The sequence below is a fragment of the Microcaecilia unicolor genome, chromosome 6 (assembly GCF_901765095.1).
Source record: "Microcaecilia unicolor chromosome 6, aMicUni1.1, whole genome shotgun sequence".
NCBI lineage: Eukaryota > Metazoa > Chordata > Amphibia > Gymnophiona > Siphonopidae > Microcaecilia > Microcaecilia unicolor.
Genome location: NC_044036.1, coordinates 319896749 through 319914577, shown reverse-complemented (window position 1 = coordinate 319914577; position 17829 = coordinate 319896749). Strand labels below are relative to the sequence as shown.

General features: G+C 45.1%; 1 protein-coding gene across 2 annotated transcripts in view; it reads left to right on the top strand.

Moving 5' to 3' along the window:
- Positions 1 to 354: 354 nt before the first annotated feature.
- Positions 355 to 17829, top strand: part of RAB37 (RAB37, member RAS oncogene family) — a 37889-nt gene continuing 20414 nt past the window's right edge. Inside the window, exons 1-3 of one of the 2 annotated variants that reach the window (XM_030208336.1) lie at positions 355 to 545; positions 10085 to 10195; positions 17585 to 17626. In XM_030208336.1, coding sequence (XP_030064196.1) covers positions 429 to 545; positions 10085 to 10195; positions 17585 to 17626 — 270 coding nt within the window. In that variant the 5' untranslated portion in view covers positions 355 to 428. The remainder of the gene's footprint in view (positions 546 to 10084; positions 10196 to 17584; positions 17627 to 17829) is intronic. The other variant, XM_030208337.1, reaches the window with a different exon arrangement.

Below are 17829 nucleotides of genomic sequence, written 5' to 3'. Positions count from 1 at the left end.
AGTACTTTTTGTTTGAGAAATTACCACTGGCCCAGAGCTGCTCTTGGGATACCTTTTGGGCCAAGGCAGAGGCTATTCTGGAGGTAGGGCCAGTCAGTTTGGCAGCCTGCATATGTCCTAGGCGGGATGCTGTGGTGGGGTCTCTCGAAGGCACTGCCAGATAGGGCTGAGAATAAAGAAAGCAGTGCTAGGCTGACTGAGAGGGAGAGGGGGGCAGTGGAAAGTATAAGGCGCACAATTCTGCAGCTGAGGGTTTAAAGCGGCACGTGGTTTGGAGGCGGGGTCTGGGCGTGGGCGTGGCCTCGCTGGGAAAGGGGCGGGGGAGGAGGAGGAGCGCTCTCCGTCTTGGCCGATCGCTGGTCGCAGACTCGCAGGTGGTTGAGAGTCTCGATCCGGTGGTGGCGGTAACGGGGCTTCGTCCCAGAAAGATGAGCCGGAGGGAACCGTCGGCAGCCCCTAACGGGGTATGTCCGGCCGAAGAAGGCAGACCCCAGGGTCCAAACCGCTCCCAGAGCACCTGCTGCAGCCACGACATCACTTGCAAGGTCGGAATCCTTCCAGTTACTCTCCTAATATGACTGTGAATCCGCTCTCGGGGGATGGAGGTTACCGTGCTTGACGAGACAAAGTTAAGGCTCGGCCACATCGGGGCAGACAGGCTCAGATTAACCCTTCAGCCTCCGGTTGGCCAGGAGAGGGGGTGGCGGCTGATTGCCAGTAGATACCTGTAATCTGGCGGTTTAAAATGGTTGAGAGACAATAATAAATCCGACTAGGGTAAAAGGGGCGTGGTAGGCATTGGGGAGGAAGTTAGGTGGGGTAGAAGATGAGGCAGAGCCAGAGGGTCGGTTCTGTGCACGTGCATCCCTGGGCTCGTTTGGGCTTCTTGCACTGCCAAGTGAAAACGGATGCCTAGTCTGAGCCCTTACTCGGAATCGATAGCTCTTCCGTGTTCCTTTTTGTTTTGGGGGTGGGGGGGATGACACTGCCAGAAAACCTGTAAAAACTTGAGGGGCTTTAAGACAAAAGACGCTTTGCCATGCTTGAGGTAAATCCCTGGATTCCAAAATTGAACCGATCCCTCTCAATTCAATTTCTCCTACACCCCTTCCCCGAAACACACCCATCCACCCAGAAAAACAGTTGCTTGGGGGTGGGGGGTGCGGACGATGACACTGCCAGAAAACCTGTAAAAACTTGAGGGGCTTTAAGACAAAAGACGCTTTGCCATGCTTGAGGTAAATCCCTGGATTCCAAAATTGAACCGATCCCTCTCAATTCAATTTCTCCTACACCCCTTCCCCGAAACACACCCATCCACCCAGAAAAACAGTTGCTTGGGGTGGGGGGTGCGGACGATGACACTGCCAGAAAACCTGTAAAAACTTGAGGGGCTTTAAGACAAAAGACGCTTTGCCATGCTTGAGGTAAATCCCTGGATTCCAAAATTGAACCGATCCCTCTCAATTCAATTTCTCCTACACCCCTTCCCCGAAACACACCCATCCACCCAGAAAAACAGTTGCTTGGGGGTGGGGGGTGCGGACGATGACACTGCCAGAAAACCTGTAAAAACTTGAGGGGCTTTAAGACAAAAGACGCTTTGCCATGCTTGAGGTAAATCCCTGGATTCCAAAATTGAACCGATCCCTCTCAATTCAATTTCTCCCTACACCTCTTCCCCGAAACACACCCGTCCACCCAGAAAATCAGTTGCTTGGGGGTGGGGGGTGCGGACGATGACACTGCCAGAAAACCTGTAAAAACTTGAGGGGCTTTAAGACAAAAGACGCTTTGCCATGCTTGAGGTAAATCCCTGGATTCCAAAATTGAACTAATCCCTCTTAATTCAGTTTCTCCCTACACCCCTTCCCCGAAACACACCCACCCACCCAGAAAACCAGTTGCTTGCATGCAAGATGTCGCAAGGAGACATCCCTCGTGGATCTGCAGAAGCTGAGGGAGCTTGTGTGCTAAGAAGACCAGGATATGGACCGGAGGCAGTCACAGCTGACAGATCTGGCCATAGACATGCAAGGAGAGGGGTTCTGTGGGTGCAACTTCAGCAGGAGTCCTCCTATGGACACCAGGTTGATTCAGTCTAGCAGAAGGCCTGTATCACAACAGTGGAAATCTAGATGGAAAGAGATGTTATTTGGGGATCTGATTTCTCCTCTTAGGTAGATGAGAGCCAGCATCCTAACCAATGGCTTCACCATACAGCAGAAACTTCCTTTAGCAGAACTATATCACGGAAGTGTGATTGTGACTTACCAAAAGCATCTCCAGGCACTATGAGCTAGAGATGCAATAAATGAGAAGGGTTTATTTCTGTATTTTGGAAGATTGGGAGGCTATAGGTCTTCATCAGTCCAGGATGGAACAAATTAAGCACATGTGAACTCAACTTGAAATGCAAGTGCTAGACAAGAGTAAGTAGTTAGATGCAAATTCAGCTGCTGCCATCCATTGCACAGTCTCCCTTGTCTCCCTCACCTTGAGTATTGCTTTTAATTCTGGTTGCCATACCTAAAAAAGATATATATAGCGGAATTAGAAAAGGCTCAAAGAAGAGCAACCAAAATGATAAAAGGGGATGTAACTCCTGTCATATGAGGAAAGGCTAAAGAGGTTAGGGCTCTTCAGCTTGGAAAACAGACGGCTAGGGGGGATATGATTGAGGTCTACAAAATCCTGAGTGGTGTAGAACGGGTAGAAGTGAATTGATTTTTCACTCTTTCAAAAAGTACAAAGACCAGGGGACACTCAATGAAGTTACATGGAAATACGTTTAAAACAAACAGGAAAAAATATGTTTTCCGTTAACAAATAGCCAAGCTTTAGAACGCGTTGCCGGAGGATGTGGTGACAATGTATCTGGGTCTTTAAAAGGTTTGGACAAGTTCCTGGAGGAAAAGTCCATACTCTGCTATTGAGATAGACATGGGGAAGCCACTGCTTGCCCTGGGATTGGTAGCATGGAATGTTGCTATTGTTTGGGTTTCTGCTTGTGACCTGGATTGGCCGCTGTTGGAAACAGGATACTGGGCTAGATGGACCATTGGTCTGACCCACTATGGCTATTCTTATGATCTCTGAGTAAATATTGACCGTGGCAGGTGTTTTCTTTCTCCCTCTGAAATGCCCAGGGCAGAAAACCCACAGGCCCCTCCAATTTGTTTTTTTCTGATGAGAAGGTTGTCATTGTGAAGAATACATATTTTTAAAAACGTTCTATTTTTTTGTTTTGCCACCGTTTTAAAGAGTCACGCTACAACGTGAATCTCCTTTGACATTACAGCCTCTTCCATCGATTCCTCCTCTGTCCCGCCCTTGCCTTCCCCTAGATGTATGAAGGGAGGCCAACCCAAGAAGGAGGGAATTACTCCTGTTTCTTGAAGAAGTTTAAGACCTATTCCAGGATTGACTACTCAATTACTTTTTACTGAGGAAAGATTCCAAAGCAGTGGTGGATAGAATAAAATTCAATCGCAGCAGTAATCTGGTAATGTCAGATCACGCTATGATTTTGAAGGCATATTTTCTGTTTCTGATCCAGTCTTAGCCAAACTCGGTGGATTATGGGCCAGTTTATTATTTCACCAGATCCCTAAAGCAGAAGAAAGTTGATTTAGGCCATAACCCAGAGGCATAGGAGCCAACTTTCAAAGCTATTTAGGAAAATGACTTTAACACACATTACCTCTCTCTCTGGACAAAGTGAAAGTTTGCTCAGTACTGGAGGTTTTCAAGCACTTGGTGCACTTTAGATCCGGCAGCTGTGGATGGGGAATTGAGAAGCCACAGACGAGAAGCTGGGGAAATGTATGCTGGCTGTGTGGCAGAACCCGGGATCGATTATGCTGCATTCACATGGCGTGAACTGGATGCATGCATAAAGGTAGCTAATGTGAATCTAATAGGCCTGTTCACTGTGTTATGAAGCAGGTCTCTAAAGTGGAGGAGTAGCCTAATAATTAGTGACCTGAGAACCAGGTGCACCCAGTTCAATTCTCACTTTAGCACCTAGTGACTCTGGGCAAATCACTTAACCCTCCATTGCCCCAGGTACAAACTAACTACCTGTATATAATATGTAAACCGCTTTGATTTGTAACCACAGTAAGGCTGTATATCAAATCCCGTTCTCTTTATCCCTTTAGATCAGTGATTCTCAACTTTTTATCTTCACGGCAGTGAAAACTCATTAAAATGTGTTCAGGTGTGGTTCGGCCCTGTGACAGAAGAGGTACCTACGGGGGGGCTTCTGCATTTTCTACTGTGGGCTTCACTGGGGGTTAGTGAATGCCCTGCCCCAGGTTGATGTCAGTTTGCTGCTTTGCCTGCTGTTTTCAGGAAGGGAGGGGTGTGGTGAAAGGTGGGGGGGTTCCCAGCTGAGGCCTGTTTGTTTAAGAGGAGGAACAGATGTGAGAAGTGCATTGCTGTTTGTTTTTAGCTCTTTATCAGAAATCGGATATGGCAGATTCAGAGAGAGTCCAACATGTAACCCTGAGGGCGCTGTAGAATATCCTAACAACTAGAAACATGTGTACATGAGAACTTTCCATGCCATTACCCTTTTAGAGGGAGTGGGGGAAAAGAGGACAGGCCTTCCTGCTCTCAGACATCTCTGAAAAATGAGTTTGGGGCTCTCCTAGCTGCTGTGTGTGTCCCTAAATACTGTTTTTTTTTTTTGACACTTGAATTAGTAGATAACAAATAGGAAGGGATATAGTTCAAGGGGAATTACATTCAGGTACAATAGGTATTTTCCTATCCCCAGAGGACTTACAATCAAAGGAGCCAATGAAGAAAGCTGCATGTTAGAGCCACTGGCTGCACAACTTCTAATGCAAAAGCTCCAGCAAAATGTTATCACCAGAATGCAGTAATTTAATGAGAATGCAGATTACTCCCACATTAAAATCATAGCAGTAATGTGCAGCTCATTACGGAATGTTCTCTTCCTGTCAGGGCATGAGTGGTGATTGGTGGTCTGCATCAGCCCCGCCCCCCTCAGTGGTCCCCATCTCTGGTAGTCTAGCAGCCTAACCCAGGGGTAGGCAACTCCGGTCCTCGAGAGCCGCAGGCAGGTCAGGTTTTCAGGATATCCACAATGAATTTGCAGGAGATAGATTTGCAAGCACTGCCTCCATGGTATGCAAATCTATCTCATGCATATTCATTGTGGATATCCTGAAAACCTGACCTGCCTGCGGCTCTCGAGGACCGGAGTGGCCTAACCCAACTTCCATGCTCCTGACAATAATAAAAAAAAAAAGCGCCCCCTTTTTCTGCCCCCCCCCCCAACTAAAATCTTTGGTGTGTAGTGGAGGGACCCCGCCCACCCCACCACTTTATACTTTCAAAGAGGCAGGAGCGATTGCTCACATACTCCTGCCTCTGTGTTGCTAGGCTTCTGCCTCTTTGAACGTACACAGTGGTTGGGGGGGGGGGGGTGTGGTAGACACTAGGGATATTTTTCTGATGGCAGGGTGGGGGGGTGCCACTAGATGCCAAGGATTTTTTTTTTTTTGTAAAGTCAGAGGAAGGAGGCGGTTAGTCGTAGTGGGGAGTTGTGTGCTCCTAGCCACCAGGGATGCTGGGCCAATGGAGAAAGCTATGTTTGGCTCAAGGGGTTCAGGTCAGGGTGCTTTCCCTAACCCTTCTACACCACCTCAGAAATAGCAGTAGCATTGCTGTGGATTAGCCAATAGCCATTTTAATATGGTACATACTAAAGCCCTTCCCACGTTCTATGGCCCTTAATGAGGGCGTAGACTATGCATTAACTGCAGGCTTCTTCCCACAGTAGCTTTCTGTGTTGTTTCTCAGAGTTTGAACCTGAGGCAATGGAGGGTTAAGTGAATTATCCAAGCTCGCAGGGTGTGGCAGCAAAAGTATAGCCCTGGCCTCCCAGTCTACTGCTCTAGCCATTAGGCTAGTCCTTCACTCCTGGCCACATTCTTCCTTTCCATTAGTGTTCGTTTCCACTGCTGAGCAAGTGTCAAAGGTAATATTTACCTATCAGGCGAAGACGCTGCAATCTGGAAGCTGTACAGCATATGTGAGCTTGCAGTTTCACCAAACTGCTTTCAGTGCCAGCAGAATGGGAAGCTCTTTAATAGTGAGGATGTGTCAAATAGAATCCACAAAGTTTGTTTTGTGTCTGCAAGAGTCGGAGCTGCCGGGGGACAGTGTTTGTTCCAAATGAAATCCAGACCTGTCTGAAATAGATAAGCGAGAGGGACTATATGAAAACAAGCTCACGTATTGCATAATACCCAGAGCCTAATCCAGGGGTTCTTTCTCAACCTAATCCTCAGGACACACCTAGCCAGTCAGGTTTTCAGGATACCCACAATGAATATGCATGAGAGAAATTTGCATACACTACCTCCATTCCATGCAGATCTATCTCATTTATTTATTTATTTGTTGCATTTGTACCCCACATTTTCCCCACCAATTTGCAGGCTCAATGTGGCTTACATAGTACCATCAAAGGCGTTTGCGTAGTCGGTTGATAACAGATACAAGGTTGTATAGTGATCGTATGAGGTATAAGTGGAGGGTCGGAAGGGATGAAGATTGCATGTTGTCCAGTACGATTATAGTCTTGCTATGTTGCTGGGTGAAGAGGTTTACGTGGGGTCGTTATGAAGGCGTTGGTAAAGTTGACTGGATCATCTTTGGTGTGCCTCTTGGGCTTACATAATGAGAGGGATTCTTGGGAGGAACGTAAATGGCTGTGCTGGGAGTTGGCAGCAGCTAAGTGCCTCATAGCACAGCGGACTCCCCAACATTGGGTGATTGGAAGTGCAAATTGGGTCAGTTAAAACAAATGGAGCGCCTAACGGCATACCGCAGGGAGGGGGTACTGCGACATAAAGGCATATTCATTTTGAGTATCCTGAAAACCTGACTGGCTAGGCGTGTCCCGAGGACTGGGTTGAGAACTCCAGGCCCAATCTGAGGACACTGTGGTTCAGTATGTGCCCTTTATGAAGGGGTGAGAGAAATGTGAGCCATGTATCCAGTGTCAAAGTAACAACACTGGGTGGGAGCCGTGTGCGTGCAGTGTCACCTATTCTTATAGAGTCCACGTGTTCCCTTTGAGAAGGCAGCTTGTGGTTACACTTCCCGTTAACCTGGGTCACTCTGAGGGCCTGGATGATGTGCATTAAAATGGTAGTGCAATGTCAAGGAATTATTTAGACTGCTTTCTTGTAGAATTTCTCTGGGGGTTCTTCACGGTGCTGGGTTTGCTCTGCCTGGCTCCCTTGCCTAACTGTCCTTACAGACTGAGGTGAATGGGTGACCTGGAGCCAAATCTAGTGCGCACACACACGATTTCTATGAGCGTTTGTACCTAATGGGGGTATATAGAATGTGGTGCTTTCAAAAAGGAAGCTGAAAGGAAAAGTAAACAAAGGGACAAAGTTGGTAAGAGGGGTAGTAGCGTAAATTACAACAAAATGCAAAAAGAACCTTGGCAAAGAAACCCACAGACTGCCATTATATTGCTCCTGAATGTTTCCAGCATCCTTAATAACAATCCACACCTCTTCCAGCAGTACTCGTCACACCAGCATGGGCACATGGAAAGCTGAAGGACTGGACCATTTAAAGACCTGCTTGGTAGCTGCTGCAGGATGAGATGGTAAAGTGCAGTCTGCCCAGCTGCCTCTTGGCCACCTTCCTATACCTGCCCTTCCGGAGAGTGAGGAACAACAGCTTAATTACCCAGAATTCAGGTGTGCCCGAGGTTGTACAAAAGGAGTCCTATCCCCGCAGGAAAACATGGACGTGCCCGATACAATTCTTTTTAAGTAGAATAATTGAGTGACTGAGTCTTGTCCGGTCTCTTCTTTTCCAGCACAAATGGGTGATTGTCCTTTACCCACTCTTACAGAAAATTTACTTCCAGCACTGAAGTCTTCCCGGTTTATGTAATTCACAATTCCCCCACACGGTACCCTCCCTTGACTAGAAGAAAAGACATCAGCGGAAGAAGATGCTCCATATGATTTAGCAAGTAGACCTTGGAATACAATCTTTCTCCAAGAGGGAACAGATGGGAGAGGCAAGACCTTCTCTCTGTAGACAGCAGCTAAACCAAATGAGTCCTCAAGCAAAATGGGTCCCTGAGCTTGGAGAGAAGAGGTCGAATCAGGGCAAGGGGAGGGACGATGGTGAGAGGGCTATTGAACAAAGGAAGGAGTGGAAAGACGTGACCCTTTAAGGGAATGGGAATGCCACAGTACTGTCCTCATATTTTGCAACAACAGAAAATAAAACCCCCTGTGTGTATCCGATGCTTCCAAGTGAGGTTTCCAAATAGTTACTCGGATGTATAATATATAATGTGGAAAGAGACCTTCAGTTGCAACCACTTGCATCAATAATGAATCAAATGGCACTGATTTTTCATCTCTGCTATTTTATGATATATGAAACTTATTATTATCACAGGTCTGTCAAAATCAGTCGTACTTCAACACCTCAAAACGTGAATAGAAACAGTCACTTAGAGACTTGTGAGCTAATACATCAGTCGCCAACACAAGTGCTCCGTGGCTGTCACTGTCAGGCCACCTATAAGTTCAGCAAGGCCCCGTTTCAGAAATTCAGCTTCAGGGACCAGCGTCCGTGGAAAAAAGTCTTGCTTGTCTACTATGTTCCCTCCTGTCGCTATGAAGAATCATAGGACCAGATTCTAAAAATGGTGCCTAAAATTTGGTGCTCAATGTTATTCTATAAAGGGGGCTTCGGGATGGGTACTCTTTTACAGACTAGCATTGAGCGCTGAATTCAGCACTCGACTGTGGGTGCGAGGACTTACACCAGCTGAAACCTGGTGTTAATCCTGGTGCAGAAACTGAGCATGGATCCCGCTATTCTGCAACACAGTTTGCATCTTTTGTGAATGCCCCTGACCCGCTTATGCCCCTACCATGGCCATACTCCCTTCTGAGTTACGTGCGATCCAATCTAAGTGCCCATTGTTACAGGATAGTGCATAGCCTCATCGGCGACCAAATCCAATTAAGTTCTCGTTAACTCCAATAACTAAATCATTGGATGACCTTTATAGAATCCAGGGGATAGTTACTTGGGTAGTATCAATGTCAGATCTTTGTTATATTTTCCCATCAATCTGAGTGCTTCCTTTACTAGGATGTCAACTAAGTCTATAGAACATAACCCTATTGCATACAATAAGTCTTTCACCCTAACTCGGTCATTTAAAACTCCAAGTATGATTGCATTTCTGTCCCACTCAATCAGTGGGATTAATGTGCTGTTTGTTGCCCTCTCTATTGATACTCTGATTTTGTTATTTGAGGATGGTACATCCTACACTTAAGATAGGGTTTGTAGCACACGCTATACTGGGGATGGGACGACTTCCCTATGAAGAAAGACTAAGGAGGCTAGGGCTTTTCAGCTTGGAGAAGAGACTGCTGAGGGGAGACATAATAGAGGTATATAAAATAATGAGTGGAGTGGAACAGGTGGATGTGAAGCGTCTGTTCACGCTTTCCAAAAATACTAGGACTAGGGGGCATGCGATGAAACTACAGTGTAGAACATTTAAAACAAATCAGAGAAAATGTTTCTTCACCCAACGCGTAATTAAACTCTGGAATTCGTTGCCGGAGAATGTGGTGAAGGTGGTTAGCTTGGCAGAGTTTAAAAGGGGGGGTTGGACGGTTTCCTAAAGGACAAGTCCATAAATTGGTACTAAATGGACTTGGGAAAAATCCACAATTCCAGGAATAACATGTATAGAATGTTTGTACATTTGGGAAGCTTGCCAGGTGCCCTTGGCCTGGATTGGCCGCTGTCGTGGACGGGATGCTGGGCTCGATGGACCCTTGGTCTTTTCCCAGTGTGGCATTACTTATGTACTTATGTTCTCCCTATAACATTAAAGATGGGTTTTCCAGTGTTATATTGCCCCACCATAAATACAAATTTCTTCATTATTCTTCTGTCACACTTATTCTTGAGATGTGCTGCACCATTCAGTGCCCATCTGCCCCACAAAATTAATGGGTTTTTACCCCCCATGTTGTAGGTGATGATGCTGGGAGATTCAGGCGTTGGGAAAACCAGTTTCCTGATCCAGTTTAAAGATGGGGCCTTCCTCTCGGGGACCTTCATAGCCACTGTCGGCATAGACTTCAGGGTGAGAACAATACAACCTTTTCCAAATAGAATCTCAACAGGAGGTTATGACCCAAAGGGGGTAATTTTATAAAGTCATTTTTGCGTGCATACAATTCTCTTATAAATTTAATCCACATGTAAAAGTACATCTAATGGCAAGATCATGTGTTCAGTATAGGCGTATTCTGGAGTGGAATGGTGATCTCTGCACGTGCTTTATAAAATATGCACATAAATTTACACCTATTCTTAAGTAGGTATAATGTTTGTATTAGAGAGTGACCAAAATCGTGATTCTCAGTTTTGAACGAAACCAAACCAGGAACTGAAATTTGCAGTTTGGTTTCAGCCGAAAAAGAAACCGAACCCACCTTCCCCCTCCGCCATCACTCTTGATGCCCCTGCCCTCCCGCTCCGCCTCGTGATCACTCTCAGTGCCCACCCATCACCCGAAGGCCCTCCCCTGGCCTACTTTTAAATCTCCTAGTGGTCTAATGGCTCTTCAGGGCATGAGTGATCCCCAGTTGCTCTTGCCCCCACCAGTTCCACAGCCAAAATGGCTGCCGGGACTTCCTGTGGCAGCCTTGGTCCCAGCATCCATTTTGAGATTGGAACCAGATCTCAAAATGGCTGCTGAGACCTCCCACATCAGTCTCGGCAGCCATTTTGGCTGCAGAACTGGTGGGGGGCAAGAGTGACTGGGAATTGCTCTTGCCCTGAAGAGCCACTAGATAACCAAGAGATTTAAAGGTAGACCCAGGAAAGGCCTTCAGGTGATATGTGGAGGGTGGTGGTGGTAGGTGGGTACGGAGAGTGATTGCAAGAGGGGATAGGCAGGGGGGCGTGAATAATTGTGGAGGTGGGGTATTGGTTTCAGCTGAAAATGTACTGGCATTTTTGGCCCAAACCAAAATTCAGTCGGCTTCTAGATTGCACCTTCAATCCAGGCACCATTTCTGCAGGATTTGTGGTACAGTTTTATAAGGCACTGCCTTTATAAAATATGGATGCAATTTTGCTCTCTTAATACAAGGGACATTGTGTTTTTTAAAGTCTTCTCCAGCTGCCTTGTAGGCAAAAGAGGAACCAAATCAGTCTGTAGTAGAACAAATGCTCTCTAAGGCAGAGGCTCACTGTGTCTGTGTGTAATTTCTTGTTTTGGATGCCATGTAAATGCCAAAATAAACATACGAAGCATGGTAAGAAGCCAGAAAAGGTGGCATGGGGATTGGCTTAAATGTTGATTTTGTAAGGTGCAAAGTTCAAGATGGCAGCATAGTGGCAAATGTTAGGCTGTCTTGAAACTGATGTGGAGAGCGGTTGAGAGGAAGGCAAAGGAGCGGGGGAGATTGGGTAGAGTTGCATATGGGAAATTATGGGGATCATTTTAAAAGGCATTTGTTTGGATACCAAATACCAATTTTAAGAAGGATATGGACGTCTAACATTGCAGTACATCCAAATGGCAAGGGTGTGTGTTTTGGGCGGTACTAGAGAGGGTCCAAAATATAGACATTCAACTCCAATCACAGACATCCAAGTCTAAAAATATGGACTGTTATTTAGACCTGGTACTCATGTCCAGGTTACAGAAAGGTTCTCTGATTGAGTAGCTGTCCAGTGGAATGATTAAGGCACAACACCTCCTTAATCCCACAGCGGTTGTTGCCTCCCTCCCTCTCCCTTGAATATGAAACCAGCTTCAGGTACCGTGGACATTCTTAACAGAGCAGCGTTGAGATCTAAGGAATTGCTGAATAGTTAGTGCAGTGGACTGGAAATCAAGGGTCTCGGGTTCAAATCCTTCTGCTTTTTTTTTTTTTTTTTTTTAAATTTTGAGCTCTCCACGGACAGAAAAATACCTACTGTACCCGAATATATGACATTTGCAAGCCTGAAGGCTATTGAAGTGGTGACCATAACACAACTGTTCCGCTGACTGTTCCACGTGAACTTCTTATTACCACAACATCACTTTGTATTTGTTCACACCGGAGTCTGCAAACGCACCTCCGGTACTATGTAAGCCACACTGAGCCTGCAAATAGGTGGGAAAATGTGGGATACAAATGTGACAAATAAATAAATACATTCAGGCAGTGGCGTCGTGAGGGCAGCTGACACCCGGGGCGGGTTGCCGCTGCGCACCCCCCCCCCCCCCCGAGAACATACCTGGAAGGCGGTGAGGGGCGGGCGGGAGAGCCCAATCCGCCGAGTGCACGCCGCTGGGGGGGGTGTCAGCGCCTCGCTGGTTCCCTGCTCTCTCTGTTCCGGGGCAGAGAGAGCAAGGAACCAGCAAGGCGCCGACACCCCCCAGCGGCGTGCACCCGGGGCGGACCGCCCCACCGCCCTCCCCCCCTTCCTACGCCACTGCATTCAGGTAGGTACAGTAGGTATTTTTCTGATCTGGAGGGTTCACAAGTTAAAAAAGAAAATAGCAAAAAGCTGAATGGAATTTGAACCTGGGTCCTCTGATCCTCAACCCACTGTTCTAACTTTTATAAGATGACATTCCTCTGCTACCATACAGACGTCCATGTCCCTTATTTTTCCCCGTTTATAATTTGGATGTCTTAGTTTGTAAAATGGATGCTCATGCTGGACGTTTCCAGCATACGGATGTCCATCTTGCATGTATTTTAGAACATGCTGTATCCTGTACGAAAATACATGCGAGATGGACACCTATTTGTGACATTCTGTCTAGTTTCCGAGTTGAATGTCTATTTCTAAAATACCGCTCTACATGTACGTAGATTTATCTGACCTGAATAGAGGTGTTCCCAGGGTCAGGGTTAGTGTTTATTTGCATACTTTGTAGAATAAGCTGGGAAACTTATGCATACTAAATGAGAAATATCAATGTTTGCTGGAACCTTCCATGAGACAGTTTTCAAAGAGAAAGTATGTGTATACTTTCCTTTGGAAAACTAGTGCAACTTATGTGCATTTTTGCCTCTCGGGTTAGGTGATCTGCTTAAAGATGACCCTTTGTGGGGTAATTCTGTAAGGAGCTACCTAGTTTTCGGTAGCAGGAAGTTGTGTAAATCCAAGTCCAAATCAGGACGCTCATTTATCCAACGTAATAAGTGAAAAGTTGGATAATATTGAAAACGCTTCATAAACCGCTCAAACAATGCATAAACGCAGAGCTCCCGATTTTCAAAAATTGTTCTAAAACAAAGGTTTTTAATAGAAATAGATGTGACGATGTCACTAGGAGGGGCAGGGAGGGGGTCTGTCAGATATGCCAGATGGTCAGATTAGCGAAGGTCGGATAATCGAGACCGTACTTGTATTCTAGTTGTTTACACTCATAATTGAACACTTAATAGCGCACTGACTAGTATAAAACTCTGCCATGATTTGATGGTGCTTACTGGGCCGGTGGGCATTTCACATGGGTGGAGTTTGGGCAGAGTGCACAGGTACTTAAGTGAATGTACTGACATCTAGGTGTAGGTAATTACACTGTTATAGGGCTGACATTTGCATTAGTAGTCTAACAGGGCTTTTTTTTGAGGGGGTACTGGCACCTTTTCCATTGTCTGCTAAAGTTGGCCCGTGGTCCCCAAGTTTTAATGAATGAGATCAGGCTATACACACCGATTCTGCCTTGTCATAGATTCTGTGACTAGTTTCAGGGGGCCTGGTTATTGTGGGGTAGGTCCCTCAGTGATCGTCCTACCCTTGAAGGGTGGCTTGGCATTTGAGTACCAGCACCTCTTTTGCTAGAAAAAATGCACTGGTCTATAAAGACAATAGGCACCTTGACCAGTGTACTTACCCCCTATAAACTTGGGCACATAGTTTTGCGATTAGGACACAAAATTGGGCATACAAGTTACAGAATAGTGCCTCTCTTAATTGGCTTTAACTTCCAGTGATGACCCTTAAGTGGTGTTAAAATGGCACTGCTTGTCATCAGTTTGCAGTTACAGGTGCTATTCCAAAAAACTTAGGCCCCCCGATGCTCAAAACTATGGCACTGTTCCGAATAGCACCATAAAAATACAGCCAGAACAGCGTAGAAGAACAACGTCCTAATGCTCAGCGCTAATGAGATGCAAATATAGGCTCGCTCAAAGCATTGAGCATTAGGGAGTTCGAAAGAATTGTGCTTTGCACAGGAGCAAAAATAAGCTTGGCTCCTGATAAAACCAGAACGTGAAGCACACATTGGCGTTTTATTTTTAGCTTGGACGCTTATATTTAGATGGAGGAAACAAGCGCCAATGTGTGCTTTAACTGGGCGTTTTTATGTTTTAGTGTGGACGCTTTAAATTTAGATGCAGGAAACAGACGCCAATATGTGCTTTCACTTTGGTTTTCTGTTTCTCACGACCAGTGCTTAAGGGCTTGTACGGGCTTCCTTCTGCTTCCAAAGCAATCAAAACTGGCAGGTTTTGCAGAAAGAAGCATGAGGATCATAAGAAAACCTCTCTTCACTCTAACAAGTGCTCTATCTAACCTGGCATTATTTTTTGCAGCGGTAAGGCAGTTTTGTTGCTGGTGTTCTCTTCTGAGCATTTGGGAGGAATACAAAATGACCTCCATTTACATGAGCTTGACTACATTAGCATGATATCTGCGCTAGTGCCTGGTGCTCTCATTGTTTCCTGCACTAGAACCCTCTGAACATTCTGCACAGGTAAATGCGGGCACTAATGGCCTCTAATGCCCGCGTTTACTTTTAATTCCCAAACATCCACTCTTTTCTATACATATATCAATTTTACTTGCAGATGTATGTAGAAGAACATTTTATGTGGATCATCAGAATCTTCAACAGCAATCCCTTTTGGGTACAGCGTCCCTCATTTTTAGGGCGCCATATAACTCCTCATAGATAAAATCAAAAGTAAAAACATATACTATTGGGTTCTTTAAATCTTCGTTTCATATTTCATTAAGCAATTAGCAATTAGCATTTAGCCATTTCAATAAAACATATACTATTGGGTTAATCTATGAGGAGTTATACGGCACCCTAAAAATGAGGGACGCTGTACCCGTAAGGGATTGCTGTTGAAGATTCTGATGATCCCCATAAAGAAATGTTCTTCTACATACATCTACAAGTAAAATTGATATATGTATAGAAAAGAGTGGATGTTTGGGAATTAATTGTGATACATATGTGATTATCCCCACATCGATTAAATCAAGGTTTCCTAAATCACGTTTACTTTTGAATATTGGGGCATTAAGTGGAGGAGTGGCCTAGTGGTTAGAGCACCGGTCTTGCAATCCAGAGGTGGCCGGTTCAAATCCCACTGCTGCTCCTTGTGATCTTGGGCAAGTCACTTAACCCTCCATTGCCTCAGGTACAAACTTAAATTGTGAGCCCTCCTGGGACAGAGAAATATCCAGTGTACCTGAATGTAACGCACCTTGAGCTACTACTGAAAAAGGTGTGAGCAAAATCTAAATAAATGAATAATAATAAATAATGTCTAAGTTCAATAGTGCATAACTGCAAAGGAGGCATTAACATGGGAAAGGCATGGGCAGGTCAGGGGTGTGTGAGGCACTTAAATGCTAAGTTTATAGAATGCTGTCAGTTATATGCACAACTAACAGTATTTAGGCATGAGCATTTACATCAGCCTTTGAGGTGGCATAAATGCTCACGTCTCTACTTAGATGCTCAAATATCGACTCAGCTAGTATTGTATAATGGCTTCTGCATCCAACTTTGCCATTTATAGAATACTTGCTTAGCACTCAATTTTTTTGTGGCTATGTTTTGATGCCCTTTCTTGAATCTATCCTACAGTGGGCCTCCTCATATAGAAGTACCCTTCACATCTGTATCTACTCAAACTGGAGGAGTCTCAGCAAGCAGACTGGACTGTACCATTTTGGTCTTTATTTGCTCTCGTTTCCTATAGTGGCATTTTAAATCATCTTTGGTATGTCCCAGTATAACTTCTTAAAGCTTCTAAAGAAGTAATGACATGGGACACCTAGCTATGCTTGTTTGATTGACGTACGTGTTATACCTAAGCCACGAAGCACCCAAAAGCAATATGTGCCAGGACTTTCCATCCTTAACTGAGGAAAATATATATACTCCAGAATGAAGCTACATTGCACAAACTTGTCCTCCTTTAACTTTATTTTAATTGTGCTTTTAACTCTTAATTTCCAGGAAACTCAGTCATGCCCATCCTCCACTGTAGCCCAGAAAGTGCATTGAGAGAGAGTGAAGTTTCCTGATGTTTTTTGGAGATGGGGAAGTGGTAGAACAAGAGATCATGAGTTGAGGTTACAGGGTGGTAGACTTAGGACTAGCGTCGAGAAATACTTTTTCACAGATAGGGTGGTGAGTGCCAGGAATACACTCCCGGTGGTGGTGACAAAAACAGTGACAGAAGTCAAAAGTGTGTGGGATAAACGCAGAGGATCCCTATATATGACCTTCACACTTTAAAAAGAGCATAGAGAGGGATCTAATCTGCATGGAATGGCAGGTAGACCTCTGGCTGTCTTGTGGGGCAGACTGGATGGACCATACTGGTCTTTACCTACCATCATTTACTATGTTCCCTGGTGTTATCCTCCTGGTTCCCATCTTCTCCTTACAATGGGTTCCCTTCTCTGAGTTTGGCTAGATGCCTGAGGTAATATGTGAGCCCATTGGGATTCTGTTTGTTCCTTTTCCTTTCTGTACTAGACTTTATCACACTTTTGTGACTCTTCCCGTAGCATCCACAAGCACTCAAGGTTCTTGATACTTTGAGACACACGTCTGTCAAACTTACCTCAGACACAGTAACTGTTGCCAGCAGAGGGCAGAACATGGGGGTGGTCATTAATTAGGATCCTACTACCAGGCAAACCTTGTTGCTCTTACTCCAGAATCATCAATTTGTCTCAAGGCCCGAGGCAGGTTAGACAGAGATTATCAGTAACTATCAGTAATGAATAGTTGTGGATCTCAACAACCTGAAACTGTTCCAATATGTATTCTGCTCATCTGGGTATAATGTACAGCTGTGTGTTTCAGCTAATGTGGTTCATCACTGTACTTGGAGATATTTCAAAATAAGGGACTGGTTGAAAAATGTACCCAGAAACTGTTTCTCCCCTACCTCTGTTCTCTCTATACCTTCTATACCTGTGCTTTCTATAACTTAGAGTGGAGGAGTAGCCTAGTGGTTAGTGCAGTGGACTTTGATCCTGGGGAAGTGAGTTCAATTCCCACTGCAGCTCCTTGTGACTCTGGGCAAGTCACTTAACCCTCCATTGCCCCTGGTACAAAATAAGTACCTGAATATATGTAAACCGCTTTGAATGTAGTTGCAAAAACCTCAGAAAGGCGATATATCAAGTCCCATTTCCCCATCTTTCCCCATCACAGAAAACCCTGTATCTCTGTTAACACGGTATCTTTCTGTTGCAGAATAAGATGGTAACCGTGGACGGTGTAAGGGTGAAACTACAGGTGAGTCCAGAAATCCGGTGAGATAAAGCATTGCTGATAACTAGCATTGGGGTCTCTGCAGAAGCAACAGCTTAACTATCAATTAAAATGTTCTGTTACGTATTGTGTTGACATTGTAAGTAGTATACTATGCCATACTTTATATTGTTTGAATATTTTTACTGCTGTAATTGCCTATTGTGCATGTTTGATCTATTCTTAAT